We start from the raw sequence: 15894 nt of genomic DNA on the forward strand, positions 1-15894 counted from the left end.
GGCCACCTGGAAACAGGAGGAGGAATACCTCACCTCCCACCTCGGGAGCCTGCAGCCACATAACACGAACATCGAATACGCCAGTTTCCAAATCTCCCTTCCGCCTACCTCACGCCACACCCAACCCTCTGACTCGGATTCACCCTTCCCACCTGACCTATCACAATCACCTCCTACCTCCACCCACCGACTGCCTACCTTTCCCCTAGCCCCTACCCGTTTCCCACCCCTGAAGAAGGGTCCTGCCTGAAACACCAACTCCCTTGCTCAATCAGATGCTGCCTGAACTGCTGTGCCTTTTCCAGCACCACACTTTACCAACTCAGTACTGCAATGAAGGATCAGCGTGGATTGGGGGCTCAAATCTCTGGAGTAGGGTTTGAGCGCACAACAATCTTAGCTCCGGACAGTTACAGAGTTAGCTGTGAAAGGCACCAGTCAATTAGGGTGTGCAGTTCAAATGCACCAGGTACCTAACCATGCATACTTGCCAGGTGAGGTAACTAGACACCTTGAGCTACCAGGCATGCACTGGCTAGAGTGGCAGAGGCCGGAAGAACTAGTAACAGAATTAAAGTGCAACTTGGAGTCCTCATCCCTGTGTAGCTTTTAAACTCTCCCTCACCCCCCTTCACACACATGGCCCCTGTCCCTGAAGTGTTTGAAGCCAGATACATTTCTAATGTTTTCCATTCTCTGGAAGGTCATTGACCAAAACTATCAACTGTTTCTCTCTCCTCAGGTGCTACCTGAACACTTTGTCCTCCAGTTCCATTTCAGAATTCCAGTATTTGGTCTCTCCTGCAACTAACCAATCGTGCACAAAAACAGGAACCTTTCCTCTTTTCTGCAATTCTTTGGGATTGGGTTCTGCTTTCACAGTGTCTGCAAGGAGACAGTGCAAGTGTGGGCCTGCGGAGGATGGGAACAGGCTGGACACATCAGGTATACAGTGGTTTTGAATATATGTTTAGTGAGATGTGGACATCACTGGCTGGGCCAACAGTAATTAGCCATCTTGGGCTCCCTTGAGAAGGTGGGGGTGAGTTGACGTCTTGAACCGCTGCAGTCCATGTGCTGTGGGTTGACCCACAATGTCCTTAGGGAGGGAATTCTAAGATTTTGACCCAGTGACAGTACAGGAACAGCGAAGGTGAAGGTGAACTTGCAGAGGGTGGTGTTTCCATGTATCCGCTGCCCTTGTCTTTCCAGATGGAAGTGGTTGTGGGTTTGCTGTCTGAGGGTTTTTGGTCAATTAGGGAGCAGCTATCCCTCAGCGCTGCCCAGGGAGTGCCAACATAGAGCTTCTGCCAAATGTGCTGTTGGGTACATAACCCCTCTCTCTGAAATGAGGGCAGAGGGAGTCAAACAAAGACATCAAACACAGTGATAACTTGACATCTGGGTCTCATTGGCTGCAGACATCTGGCTTACTTAGAAACCTGGAGGAGCAGAAATCTTCTGGAATGCTGGGATTCATACAGACTGAAATGTTCACAGTCCAAGCCGCTGGAGAAGCAACAAACCCCACGTTCAGCTCTCGTCGCTGTGATCAGAGTGGTTTACTCTCAAGCAACACACTTCTTGGAGTGTGTGGTCAGCAATGCTGACTGTTTGCCCAGTGCCGAGATACAGATGCAGCCAGAACTGAGCTGCTTCAATCTCGTCCAAAACAGTTCCACTGTCTACAAGAAACAAGTTAGGAAGGTGGTGGAATACCCCCCACCTCTTGCTGGGTGACTGCACCTCCCACAACACTCAAGAAACTTGACACCATCCAAGACAAAGCAGCTGCTTGATTGGCATCACATCCACAAGCATCCAGAACCTCCACCATCAACTCTCAGTAGCAGCAGTGTGTACTATCTACAAGATGCACTGCAGAAATTCACAAAAGACCCTTACGCAGCACCTTCCAAACCTACAACCACTTTCATCGAGAAAGACAAGAGCAGCAGATACATGGGAACCCCACCCTCTACAAGTTCACCTTCAAGCCACTCACCACCCTGACTTGGAAATAGTGAAGGAACAGCGATCTGTCGTGGGTAAAAATACTGGATGATGTCAAGTTTTGAGTGTTGTTGGAGGTGTGGTCAACCAGCAAGGGAGGGTGGATTCATCCCATTCCTGACTTGTTCCTTGTAGACAGTGGAACTGTTTTGGACTAGATTGAAGCAGCTCAGTTCTGGCTGCATGTGTATCTCAGCACAGGGCAAACAGCTGACGACACACTCCAAACCTCAAACTGTCATTAACATTAACTAAAAACCTCAAGATAGAAACCCCTCCCTAACGTCTGCTCCCACAAACTTCCTGTTCCTCAAAACGAGTCAAACCACAGGCGATTAACACAGTAGCGCATACACACACCTCGATACCAACTCTCTGTTTGAGATCCACCCTGGCATATAGAACTTGGGGCTAACATCAGCAGAGAAAATCTGAGCAAAGCCTTTTCACAGGGAAGAGAGAGACTGAAGGGGAGCACAAAGACAGGGTGATGAGTTTGGGAAATAAACAAAAAAAAAGGGAAAAGGAGATGAGAGGGAGTTACATTTAAGCAGGAGCGGGGTCCATTTCAGAATTCCAGTATTTGGTCTCTCCTGCAACTAACCAATTATGCACAAAAACAGGAACCTTTCCTCTTTTGCAATTCTTTGGGATTGGGTTCTGCTTTCACAGTGTCTGCAAGGAGACAGTGCAAGTGTGGGCCTGCGGAGGATGGGAACAGGCTGGACACATCAGGTATACAGTGGTTTTGAATATATGTTTAGTGAGATGTGGACATCACTGGCTGGGCCAACAGTCATTAGCCATCTTGGGCTCCCTTGAGAAGGTGGGGGTGAGCTGCCTTCTTGAAGCGCTGCAGTCCATGTGCTGTGGGTTTTACAAGCTTCCTGTTGAAAATGCTTCCAAAGCATTTTACAAGCAATCCACACGATGCATTTGGTTCAACCAGCCCTGTGCGCACACAGCAAGATCCCACACAAATGGGAGACCTGACCGGATAATGTACTCTTGGTCGAGGGACAAATATTGATCAAGTCCTGGGAAGCTTTTCTGAATCACTTTAAAGTGGTGCAATGGGGTCTGTGACATCCACAGGGCCTGGACTTAACATCTCATCTCAAGACAAGCCCTCTCTGAAGGAGCATCTCTCCTCAGCGCTGCCCAGGAAGCACCAACACAGAGCTCCTGGCTTCCCAAATCTCAACGAAGCAAGGGCCGAGGGAGAGGGAGCCAAATGAAGAGATCAAGCATAATGATAAGTTGACATCTGGGTCTCATTGGCTCCAGATACCTGGCTTATTTAGAAACCCGGAGGAGTAGAAATCTCCTAGAACGCTGGGATTCATAATGACTGAAATGTTCACAGTCCCAGCCGCTGGGGAAGTGACAAACACCTTCAGTTCTCGTTGCTGTGTTCAGAGCAGTATAATCTCGAGCAACACACTTCTTTAAAAGGTTCATTCATGGGATGTGGGGGTGACTGGCTAGGTCAGCATTTACTGCCCATCCCCAATTACCCCCAGAGCAGTTAAGAATCAGCCACATTGTGGTGGGTCTTGAGTCACAAGGATGACAGTTTCCTTCCCTAAAGGACATTAATGAACCAGAGGGTTTTTACTGCAATCAACAGTAGTTTAATGGTTACTATTAGACTAGCGTTTAAAAAACATTCTATCAGACATGGTGAAATTTGAACCCACATCCCTAGAGCATTTACCTGGGGTTCTCGGTTAAGAGTCCGATGACATTACAACTGCACCACTGGGTGTCCCCCTCCTTTGGGGTCAGAGGTGTTGGCGGTAGGGGGTTCTTGAAGTCTTCACCCCTCTTTTCAATTGGTGGAATACCACTTTACAATGACTGGGCCCTTCCACAGGAAGAAACCATTTTGTCTCAAGAGGGAAATACCACAAACAAGGAAACAAAGTTAGCATTAGACCTTTCAGAAGGGAAATCAGGAAGGATAATGGAAAGCTGTAGCTCCAGTCGAAATCAATGCATGCTAAAGTTCGAGTTCAATTTTTTTTGTTGGGTAAAGGTATAAAACATTATGAAGCAACAGTGTTGCTGGGTCAAAATCCTGGAACTCGCTTCCCAAAAGCATTACGGGTGCTCCTAACCTACACAACCTAAGGCTCACCACCACCTTCTCGAAGAAACTAAGGCTGGGAAATAAATAGTGCCTGATCCAGCCCCACCAATAGCCCCTGAATTAATTGAAATTCATTGAGCCATGTTTTTAAGTACTGATCTATCCAAACAGTGAAGCAGGCAGAATTACCATCTCTTGCTGTGAGGGAGGGGCTGCAGACTGGGTGTACATAAAGTAAACAGGAATGGGCTTCTCAGCTTCAAGTGGAGTTGGATAAAGCAGGAGAATGAGTTTCCGCACATGTCAATGTTTCACTGCAGTATCTCCAGGCTAAATCGGCCCATTCTCAGCTTATCACTTTCAATTATGGCCACTGGCCTTAGATTTACCTCCTAATGGCATTGGTCAGTTCCATATGTCCATTGCACAAAGCCATGATGGCAGTGACGGTGGTAGTAATGGTGCTGCGATGGTGATGACAGTGTTGACAACGATTGTAATGGCAGTGTTGGTGGTGATAATGGGGACAGCGATGACAATGAAGGGTGGGGGCATCAAAGTATAGAATGGACAATGAAATAGGTTAGAATGGGTTAAAATGGTAAAATCCTTTGAAAGTGCATCGTGGAGGCGTGGCCTGTGGTTAAAGATTTTGATCTCGCACTCCTCAGGACCAATGCAAGAATGACAAATTGCAATCACAACAATTTTACTGCAACAACCTGTCTGACAATCAGCATGTCTTCTCTGCAGCATAAGGTATTGTGCTTATTTGAAATTTTGACCCTCTTCCACTTGTCATACAATCAGAAAAATTTAAGGAAGAGGGAATATTCTATATGGTAACAGCTTAGCCAGAGTTGACTTGCCATCTGGTCAGCACCTTGAGAGTGAACGAGAAGGGTTTGGAACTCTTTTCCACAAACAGCAATGGATGCAGGATTACTTGTTAGATTTAAAATCTGGAATCGAGATGTTCTTGTTAGGCGAAAGGTATTAAGGGGCATCAGCCAAAGGCAGGAGTATGGAGTTAGGCCACAGATCAGCCATTACCTCATTGAGTAGTGGAACAGGCTCGAGGGGCTGAATGGCCTACTTCTGTATCAATATGAAATTATTATTGATTTTTGTTTACAAGAACGGTTCCGGGAATGAGAAACCTCAGTGATGAGAATAGATTGACAAAGTTGGGACAGTTCTCCTCCGGGAGAAAGCCATTGAGAGGAGAGATGATTGACGTTTTCAAAACCATAAGCAGGCTGGAGGATGTCGAAAGCAGGGAGCTGTGTGCAGTTCTGGTCTCTCCCACCTATCAGCAGGATGTTATGAAACTTGAAAGGGATCAGAAAAGAATATTGCCAGGGTTGGAGGGTTTGAACTACAGGGAGAGGTTGAACAGGCTGGGGCTGTTTTCCCTGGAGCGTCGGAGGCTGAGGGGTGACCTTATAGAGCTTTATAAAGGTCATGGGGGGGGGGGGGGGGGAGCGTGGATAGGGTAAATAGGCAAAGTCCTTTTCCCTGGGGAGGGCAACCAGACAGCACACGTTTAAAAAGTGAGAGGGGAAAGATTTAAAAGGTACAGAGGGGCAACCTTTTCATGCAGAAGATGGTACATGAGCTGTCAGAGGAAGTGGTGGAGGCTGGTACAATAGCAACATTTAAAAGGCATCTGGATGGGTATATGAGTAGGAAAGACTTAGAGGGATATGGGCCAAGTGTTGGCAAATGGGACTAGATTAATTTAGGATATCTGGTCGGCATGGAGGAGTTGGACCAAAGGGTCTGTTTCCATGCTGTACATCTCTGTGACTCAAAAGGAAAAAGAATGATCAAGAGGGCATAGACAAAGTGTTGTGCAAATGAAACAAGGGTGACATGAGAAAAAAAAGCATCGTCACCCAGCGAGTTGTTAGGCTCTGGAATGCATAGCCTGGAAATGTGGGGTAGGCAGGTTCAATTGAGGTATTCAAGAGTGGCATTGGATGCCTATTTGGATAGAAATGATACCCTATGGATGGGGAAAACGATGGAGATTGGCACTCGGTGATAGAACCTGAGCTGACATGATGGGCCAAATGGTCCTTCTGCATGACAACAAAACCATGGAATTGTTACAAAGTCCCACCTGGTTCATTTAAAGGGAAGGAGACCTGCCATTTTTAACCTAGTGAGTCCCCTCCAATCTCGCTCTACTCCGCCTTTGGCTTGCTAGTGCCATTTCAATCAGGTGAAAAATGGCCTGGGCAGGTCAACAGTTCCAGGGAAAAGGAGGAATGGTCAGCAAATGCTGGCCTTGTCCAAGATCACAAGAAAGAATAAAGAAAAACAAACAGAAACAGTGCAGCTTAGTAATGATCTGACTGAACAGGAGTGAGGGGCCAAGCATAATCCTGACAGAGATTGAAAGGGAGGTTACCTCATTTCCCTCTCTTCATGTTGTGCGATGAGGTTACTGTAGAAATTTTCCAGTGTCAGTTTGGCCACAGTCACTCTCTCCCTCGTGTGATTACTCATTGCAAAGGATGCTGTGGAGTCTCCAATCATCGCCATGGTAACCTGCCAGAAGAGTGAAGAACAACACCATCAAGTGGCTTCCTACTGATCTCCGCTCAAGGGGAACAGATTGGTTTATCACTGACACGCAACTGAAAGGAGACAGGAATTAACCAATGATACAACAGGCTTCTGCTTCAAGCACTTGTCAAGTTGTTCAGACCACAAGCTGGAGATAGAAATCATACTCTCAGATTTAGCTCAGTGAGAAAATTCTCATGCTTATATCTTCTGATTCACTGATAAAGAACAAGATAGGCCATTCGGCCCTTCAAGCCTGAACCGCCATTCAGTAAGATCACGACTGACCCAAATTAAATGTCAGCTCTACTGAGCAGATGCCCCTATTTTAAGCTTCAATTTAGGCTCCACATTGGTAGAGATGCTGGGAGTCAGTGAGATTAAAAAATACGCCCCCTTGCCTATTCGGGTGGAGGCCCGTGGATCCCACCAGTGCTGTGTGAAGAGTAAGGAATGCCTCTGGTCAATGTTCTGCCCCTAACCCACACAGATTAATGTATCGCCTCACTGTTTGCAAGATTTGAACCAACAAAGACGAGCAATGACAAACAGACAGCATCCTGAAAAAGATGTCAATTCTGGTACACCCTGCGATTGAACAGTAAACAAATCAAAGATCTGGCTTTGGAATGTTCTATGGCTATTATTCATAAAGCATCTACTTATTGTGTTTAATAATTTTTTAAAAATTATCAATAACCTCATACTGAACTACACAAGCAATGAATCTCCAAAAGCTTATTATAATCACGCGGTAGATTTATTCACCTTGACTATGCTCCCAATCAACTTGGATGCAAGTTCCAAATCATTCACCATCCAGACTTAGAAATACATGCCATTCTTTCAGTGGAGTCAAAATCCTGCAATTCCACAGCCTGTCCTTCCCCCAAAGCCTTATAATAATATTCATATAGTGTCACAGAGATGTACAGCATGGAAACAGACCCTTCGGTCCAACCCGTCCATGCCAACCAGATATCCCAACCCAATCTAGTCCCACCTGCCAGCACCCGGCCCATATCCCTCCAAACCCTTCCTATTCATATACCCATCCAAATGCCTCTTAAATGTTGCAATTGTACCAGCCTCCACCACTTCCTCTGGCAGCTCATTCCATACACGTAACACCATCTGCGTGAAAAAGTTGCCCCTTAGGTCTCTCTTATATCTTTCCCCTCTCACCCTAAACCTATGCCCTCTAGTTCTGTACTCCCCGACCCCAGGGAAAAGACTTTACCTATCAATGCCCCTCATAATTTTGTAAACTTCTATAAGGTCACCCCTCAGCCTCCGACGCTCCAGGGAAAACAGCCCCAGCCTGATCAACCTCTCCCTGTAGCTCAAATCCTCCAATCCTGGCAACATCCTTGTAAATCTTTTCTGAATCCTTTCAAGTTTCACAGCATCTTTCTGACAGGAAGGAGACCAGAATTGCACACAATATTCCAACAGTGGCCTAATCAATGTCCTGTACAACCGCAACATGACCTCCCAACTCCTGTACTCAATACTCTGACCAATAAAGGAAAGCATACCAAACGTCTTCTTCACTATCCTATCTACCTGCGACTCCACTTTCAAGGAGCTATAAACATGCACTCCAAGGTCTCTTTGTTCAGCAACACTCCCTAGGACCTTACCATTAAGTGTATAAGTCCTGCTAAGATTTGCTTTCTCAAAATACAGCACCTCGCATTTATCTGAATTAAACTCCATCTGCCACTTCTCAGCCCATTGGCCCATCTGATCCAGATCCTGTTGTAATCTGAGGTAACCCTCTTCGCTGTCCACTACACCTCCAATTTTGGTGTCATCTGCAAACTTACTAACTGTACGTCTTCTGCTCGCATCCAAATCATTTATGTAAATGACAAAAAAATAGAGGACCCAGCACTGATCCTTGAGGCACTCCACTGGTCACAGGCCTCCAGTCTGAAAAACAATCCTCCACCACCACCCTCTGTCTTCTACCTTTGAGCCAGTTCTGTATCCAAATGGCTAGTTTTTCCCTTTATTCCATGAGATCTAACCTTGCTAATCAGTCTCCCATGGGAACGTTGTCGAACGCCTTACTGAAGTCCATATAGATCACATCTACTGTTCTGCCCTCAATCAATCTTCTTTGTTACCTCTTCAAAAACCCTTTCTCTTGATCAACCAACCAATGATTTTTTTTTAAAAATGAAAGCTTCAGAATTGCACCCACTGCATAAAATTGGTGATTTTTAATACAAAAATAATTGCCTAATTCTGTCCAATGAAAAAATCTGCCACGATTTCCTTCTGTAATTGATCATCTGAGCCAAAATGTTACAGTTTCCTTTTCTGTCATTACTGCCTGACAAGAGTTCCCCATCAGTTTCAGTTTTCATTTCTACACTTCCAATTTCTGTAAACTTTTGCTATTACGAAACAAAACCAATAGACAATAGACAATAGGTGCAGGAGTAGGCCATTCAGCCCTTCGAGCCTGCACCGCCATTCAATATAATCATGGCTGATCATTCCTAATCAGTATCCTGTTCCAGCCTTATCTCCATAACCCTTGATTCCACTATCCTTGAGAGCTCTATCCAACTCCTTCTTAAATGAATCCAGAGAGTGGGCCTCCACTGCCCTCTGGGGCAGAGCATTCCACACAGCCACCACTCTCTGGGTGAAGAAGTTTCTCCTGAGCTCTGTCCTAAATGGTCTACCCCGTATTTTTAAGCTGCGTCCTCTGGTTCGGCACTCACCCATCAGTGGAAATATGTTTCCTACTGCCAGAATGTCCAATCCTTTCATAATCTTATACATCTCAATCAGATCCCCTCTCAGTCTTCGAAACTCAAGGGTATACAAGCCCAGTCGCTTCAGTCTTTCAGTTTAAGGTAATCCTGCCATTCCAGGAATTGACCTCGTGAACCTACGCTGCACTCCCTCAATAGCCAGAATGTCTTTTCTCAAATTTGGAGACCAGAACTGCACACAGTACTCCAGGTGTGGTCTCACCAGGGCCCTGTACAGCTGCAGAAGCACCTCTTTGCTTCTATACTCAATTCCTCTTGTTATGAAGGCCAGCATGCTATTAGCCTTCTTCACTACCTGCTTTACCTGCATGCTTGCCTTCATTGACTGGTGTACAAGAACACCCAGATCTCTCTGTACTGCCCCTTTACCTAAATTGATTCCATTGAGGTAGTAGAGAAAATGAGGTCTGCAGATGCTGGAGATCAGAGATGGAAATGTGTTGCTGGAGAAGCGCAGCAGGTCAGGCAGCATCTAGGGAACAGGAGAATCGACGTTTCGGGCATTAGCCCTTCTTCAGGAAATTTCCTGAAGAAGGGCTAATGCCCGAAACGTCGATTCTCCTGTTCCCTAGATGCTGCCTGACCTCCATTGAGGTAGTAGTCTGCCTTCCTGTTCTTGCTACCAAAGTGGATAACCATACATTTATCCACATTAAACTGCATCTGCCATGCATCTGCCCACTCACCTAACTTGTCCAGGTGTTTTAAAAAATTCTCAAGGTCAGGTTCGTAGGAGAGTAGTCTGACACAGAACAAACGACCAAGAGGCGAGTCTGCTAGAATATGAGCATTTTATTCCCCGCAGCGTCGCCACAACCAGGTCTCATACTTACAACGGGTCTGGCTTATACTCACTCTACATGTTACCGGAACTGGGAGCCGTCAGTTCTCGTAGAGCGGTTGCCAACAACCCACGCTCGGCGGTTAAACGTAACCCCGGAGCAGACTCACCAAACTGGAGACTTTTCCAGCTGATATACTCTTTTCCAGATATAAACATTCATGTGAACAGCAGAGCAAGGCTAAAAAACACATTCCATTCTGGTTACATACAGATAAGAAGATTCACACGGGGAGGTGTGTAATAAGATTCACACGGGACTAAGCAACACCTCCATTCCGGTTAGATTCACACATGTATTGGGACATAATTTTTAACCGTTTCACCACACCAGGTCACCCTGTAATCTCCTAACATCCTCATCACTTTTCACCCTGCCACCCAGCTTTGTATCATCAGCAAATTTGCTAATGTTATTGCTGATACCATCTTCTATATCATTAACATATATTGTAAAAAGCTGTGGTCCCAGCACGGATCCCTGCGGTACCCCACTGGTCACTGCCTGCCAAAAAAAAAGGGACTGCTAATTGATTCTTTACTTCGATCTTACCCTGCCTTATAATCTGCAAGAGCTGAAAATGTGTTGCTGGAAAAGCGCAGGTCAGGCAGCATCCAAGGAACAGGAGAATTGAAGTTTCGGGCATGAGCCCTTCTTCAGGAATGAGGAAAGTGTGTCCAGCAGGCTAAGATAAAAGGTAGGGAGGAGGGACTTGGGGGAGGGGCTTTGGAAATGCAATAGGTGGAGGGAGGTCAAGGTGAGGGTGATAGGCCGGAGTGGGGTGGGGGCGGAGAGGTCAGGAAGATGATTGCAGGTTAGGAAGGCGGTGCTGAGTTCGAGGGATTTGACTGAGACAAGGTGGGGGGAGGGGAAATGAGGAAACTGGAGAAATCTGAGTTCATCCCTTGTGGTTGGAGGGTTCCCAGGCAGAAGATAAGGCGCTCTTCATCCAACCGTCGTGTTGCCATGGTCTGGCGATGGAGGAGTCCAAGGACCTGCATGTCCTTGGTGGAGTGGGAGGGGGAGTTAAAGTGTTGGGCTACGGGGTGGTAGAGGACCCAGCACTGATCCTTGAGGCACTCCACTGGTCACAGGCCTCCAGTCTGAAAAACAATCCTCCACCACCACCCTCTGTCTTCTACCTTTGAGCCAGTTCTATATCCAAATGGCTAGTTTTTCCTTTTATTCCATGAGACCTAACCTTGCTAATCAGTCTCCCATGGGGAACTTTGTCTTACTGAAGTCCATATAGATCACATCTACTGCTCTGCCCTCAATCAATCTTCTTTGTTACCTCTTCAAAAACCCTTTCTCTTGATCAACCAACCAATGATTTTTAAAAATAAAAGTTTAAAAAATGAAAGCTTCAGAATTGCACCCACTGCATAAAATTGGTGATTTTTAATACAAAACTAATCGCCTAATTACACCACCCACGCCCTCCATCTCCTCCATGATTTTCGCTTCCCCGGTCCCCAACGCCTTATCTTCACCATGGACATCCAGTCCCTGTACACCTCCATCCCCCATCACGCCTCATCTTCTGCCTGGGAACCCTCCAACTACAAGGGATGAACTCAGATTTCTCCAGTTTCCTCATTTCCCCTCCCCCCACCTTGTCTCAGTCAAATCCCTCGAACTCAGCACCGCCTTCCTAACCTGCAATCATCTTCCTGACCTCTCCGCCCCCACCCCACTCCGGCCTATCACCCTCACCTTGACCTCCCTCCACCTATCGCATTTCCAAAGCCCCTCCCCCAAGTCCCTCCTCCCTATCTTTTATCTTAGCCTGCTGGACACACTTTCCTCATTCCTGAAGAAAGGCTCATGCCCGAAACGTCGATTCTCCTGTTCCTTGGATGCTGCCTGACCAGCTGCGCTTTTCCAGCAACACATTTTCAGCTCTGATCTCCAGCTTCTGCAGCTTTCTCCTCGAAGATTATAATCTGCAAGGGACATTGAAGCAGTTCTACGCAAATCACAAGAGATCCTTTGGGACTATCTACCTCAAAGAAGTTCGGGATTTTTTCACCCCGATATCCTGGGGAAGATGGAATCCTCAACTGACTTCACTAAAAACAGATCACCTGGTGGCTAACACTTCCCTGGGAATAAAAAAAAAGACACATTTTGTGGAATCTTTGCATAGCCCTCATCAGGACACTTTGCAAGAATACCAATTCAAGGGGAAAATTTCAATTTCACGAGAGGATAGTGCCGATTGGCTACCAAGCAGACTATTGACTGGTTGAGGTATTGCAATGGAGAAGCCCAAAAAGAATGAACTAACATTGTATCATTAACATTTGTGTTCCTGACTAGGTAACCTCCAGACCTGGGTTAGCAGTGACCCGATAAGCTCACAAGAATGCAAACTCAGTTTAAAGACAATGAGAAATAAAGAGCCAATCGCAGCTAAAGTGACCATGAAGTGGTCAGATTTTGTTGGCAAAATCCCAACACAGCACACTAATGTCCTTTAGGCTGGGTCACTCATTCTTCACACTCCTGATCTACACAAACCTAGCTGTCCCTTAAAATAAGACTCACATTGTCTATGGTATGACTTTCGGAGAGAGTCAGGGCACAGAACAGGCCCTTCGGCCCACAATGTTATGCTGAACGTGACGCCAAATTAAACCAATCCCTTCTGTCTATCCTTGATCCATATCCCTCTATCCCTTTCACTTCATGTGTTTATCTAAAAGTCTCTTAAATGCTCCTATCGTAGCTGTCTCTACCACCACCCTGGCAATGCTTTCCACACTCCTACCTCGGTGTATAAAAACTTGCCCCTCACATCTCCTTTGAGCTTTTCCCCTCTCACCTTAAATGCATGCACCCTGGTTTTAGACATTTCAACTCTGGGAAAAAGATTCTGACCGTCAACCCCACCTATGCTTCTCATTAATTTTAGAGACTTCTATCAAAGTTTGTGTGAAGATTTGTAGCTCGGGTGCTCGTTGTTCAACAAGCACATTGACCTGGACCCAATATACCGGCCACTGCAGCGGACAGCTGGAACTGACAACCGGAAGCGGCAGATTCAAACCACTACAAATGCTGGAGAAAAGATCACAGAAGCGCTTCACAGGAGGCTCCCAAGCACTGAGGATGCCACCTAGACAGGGGACGAAATGTCTGCAACACAAATTCCCAGCTCGGTGAACAGATCCACAACAGACTTCTATCAAATCTCCCCTCAGCCTCCACCACTCCAGAGAAAACAACAGGAGTTCTTCAAGCCTCTGAAAGCATTTTACACCCACTGAAAGAATTTGGGATGCGGAGTAACTCATTTACACAGAGCAAGGTCTCACACTATTTCTTTGAAACAGTGTCGCTTTATTTTGAAGAAAAAGGGTCCCTGACCGGGTTTTAGTTTAACAGCTCATCCAGAAGACAGTACCTCTGTGACAGTGCAGAGCTCCCTTAGTACTGCATGAGCTAGTTGTTGTGCTCTAAGATTACTGCAGTGGGCCTTGAACCCACAACTTTCTCAACTCAGAGCATTCCGCACTGACTCACAGCCAACAATGTAATTTCACCAGGAGTACTTCAGGAAGTCAGGCAGCATGTGCAGAGAGAAGGAATTCTTGTAACATTTGGATTGAGGGTCTAGTAATTGCAAAAAGAAGCTATTGTGGATGAACAGCTGGTTTTCAGATGTCCTGGTCGAATTGGGCAGAGTTTTAATTTCCCCCAAAACTCAGACCTCCATTCTTCGATAGAACTTTGGCGATGGCCTTAATTCTGCTGCTTTCCTTTTCTTCTCAAGCAAACATCTAACACACCCGACTAAAAATCTTGCTGTACTAGATTACAACAACAAGACAAAATGTACTGACAGCCTGCGGGCAACTTAAAAACAGGAAACAGATGCTTTCAGATTAAAGTTCACAGGTGATGAAAAACTAATGTTGGCACAATAAGTAACGTTGCAAGATAGTACACAGCTCCCTAATTAATTAAAGATTGTGCATTTACATAGCACCTTTTGCATGCTTAGGATAGACCCAAAAATCTTCGCTGCTTACAATTATTGCCAACAAAGGTTTGCCAACAAAATCTGACCACTTCATTTCACACTGCAACCGGCTCTTTATTTCTCATTTGTCTTTAAACTGAGTTCGCATTCTTGTGAGCTAATCAGGACACTGTTAACCCAAGCCTGGAGGTTACCTATTCAGGAACATGAACGTTAATGATACTATGTTAGTTCATTCGTTTTGAGCTTCTCCATTACAATACTTACAGTTTTGGATGCGCCTTCTTTTGTATAAAAATGTTTTTCCACTGCAACTAACTGGGCAATAGTTCCAGTACACAGAGGTCAATAGGCAATGGACAAGTGGTTCTATACTTGGACAGGCACCATCCTGTCATTAAACACACAGCAACGATCATACCCCAACAATCCTGTACAGTCAGGGTAGAGGGAGAAGTTATATTGCTGACATCAATCTAAACCACAGTATAAACCAATGAGCCAACTAACCCCAGTACTGGGACTAATGTCAATGTTTAGTTTGTGCAGGCAGACGCTATGCTGTGATTGTACTTTGTTGCAGATCAACCATCAATGTGGTGCTAGATTCCTTGTGAGAGAGAGCGCAAGACACTTGCCCAGGGTCACTTGGTTAGTTTGTAAACTCCACCTCTCCCAGCACTGAGTCACCTGTACTGAGTACACAGTCATTACTGTAACACTTAAAAACCTCACTGGATTCAGGCACCTTAAGGTGGTTCGCACTGCTGCCTCACAGCACCAGGAACCCAGGTTCGATTCCACCCTCTGGCAACTGTGAGGCGTTTGCACATTATCCCTGTGTCTGCATGGGTTTCCTCTGGGTGCGCCGGTTTCCTCCCACAGACCCAAGTTGTGTGGGTTAGGTGGATTAGTCATGGGAAATGCAGGGTTACAAGTATAGGGTAAGGGAGCTGGGTCTGCGTGGGATGCTCTTCGGAGGGTTGGTGCAGACTTGATGGGCAGAATGGCCAGCTTCCACACTGGGGTATTCGCTGATTCTATGACCTTAGTAATGTGATTTTAAAATGCATCAGAACCACTTGCAAAGAGAAAACCTTTTCCTTTTTCCTGTTATGACTATTATTGCCTCTCACGTCGAAAGGATTAAGTTAAAAAATCACAACACCAGGTTATAGTCCAACAGGTTTATTTGGAAGCACTAGCTTTCGCAGCACTGCTCCTTCGTCAGGGAGCTAGTGGAGCAGCGCTATAACCTGGAGTTGTGGTTTTTAGCTTTGCCCACCCCAGTCCAACACCAGCTCTTCTACGTCATGGAAAGGGTTAAAGTTCAAGCTGCACTTCAGACACACAAGCCTGTACTGTCAAGAGGTGTCATTGGTCAGATAAAACATAAATAAATCGGAGGCCCCACTAACCTCTCAGCGTGGTGTCAAAGATCCCAAGGCATTGTTCTGAAGAGCAGCCCCGGGATCTCTCCAGGGGGTCCTGGCCAATATTTATCCCTCAGTCCACATCATTGCAGGGAAAGTGACAGCAGCAGCAATATTCTCCCTATAGTACACTGACTGCAGTGAGTTAAGAAGGCAGCTC

The 15894-nt window shown here is 46.0% G+C and overlaps 1 protein-coding gene across 2 annotated transcripts in view; it reads right to left on the minus strand.

Moving 5' to 3' along the window:
• Positions 1-15894, minus strand: part of LOC122559447 (serine/threonine-protein kinase 38-like) — an 83892-nt gene that overhangs the window by 44440 nt on the left and 23558 nt on the right. The window contains exon 2 of one of the 2 annotated variants that reach the window (XM_087996999.1): positions 6522-6661. In XM_087996999.1, the coding sequence (XP_087853125.1) occupies positions 6522-6655 (134 nt within the window). In that variant the 5' untranslated portion in view covers positions 6656-6661. Of the gene's footprint in view, positions 1-3730; positions 3893-6521; positions 6662-15894 lie in introns of those variants that run through there. The other variant, XM_087997000.1, reaches the window with a different exon arrangement.

Source organism: Chiloscyllium plagiosum, unplaced genomic scaffold (assembly GCF_037043375.1).
Source record: "Chiloscyllium plagiosum isolate Xiang-an unplaced genomic scaffold, Cpla_swu_hap1 HiC_scaffold_19, whole genome shotgun sequence".
Taxonomy (NCBI): Eukaryota; Metazoa; Chordata; class Chondrichthyes; order Orectolobiformes; family Hemiscylliidae; genus Chiloscyllium; species Chiloscyllium plagiosum.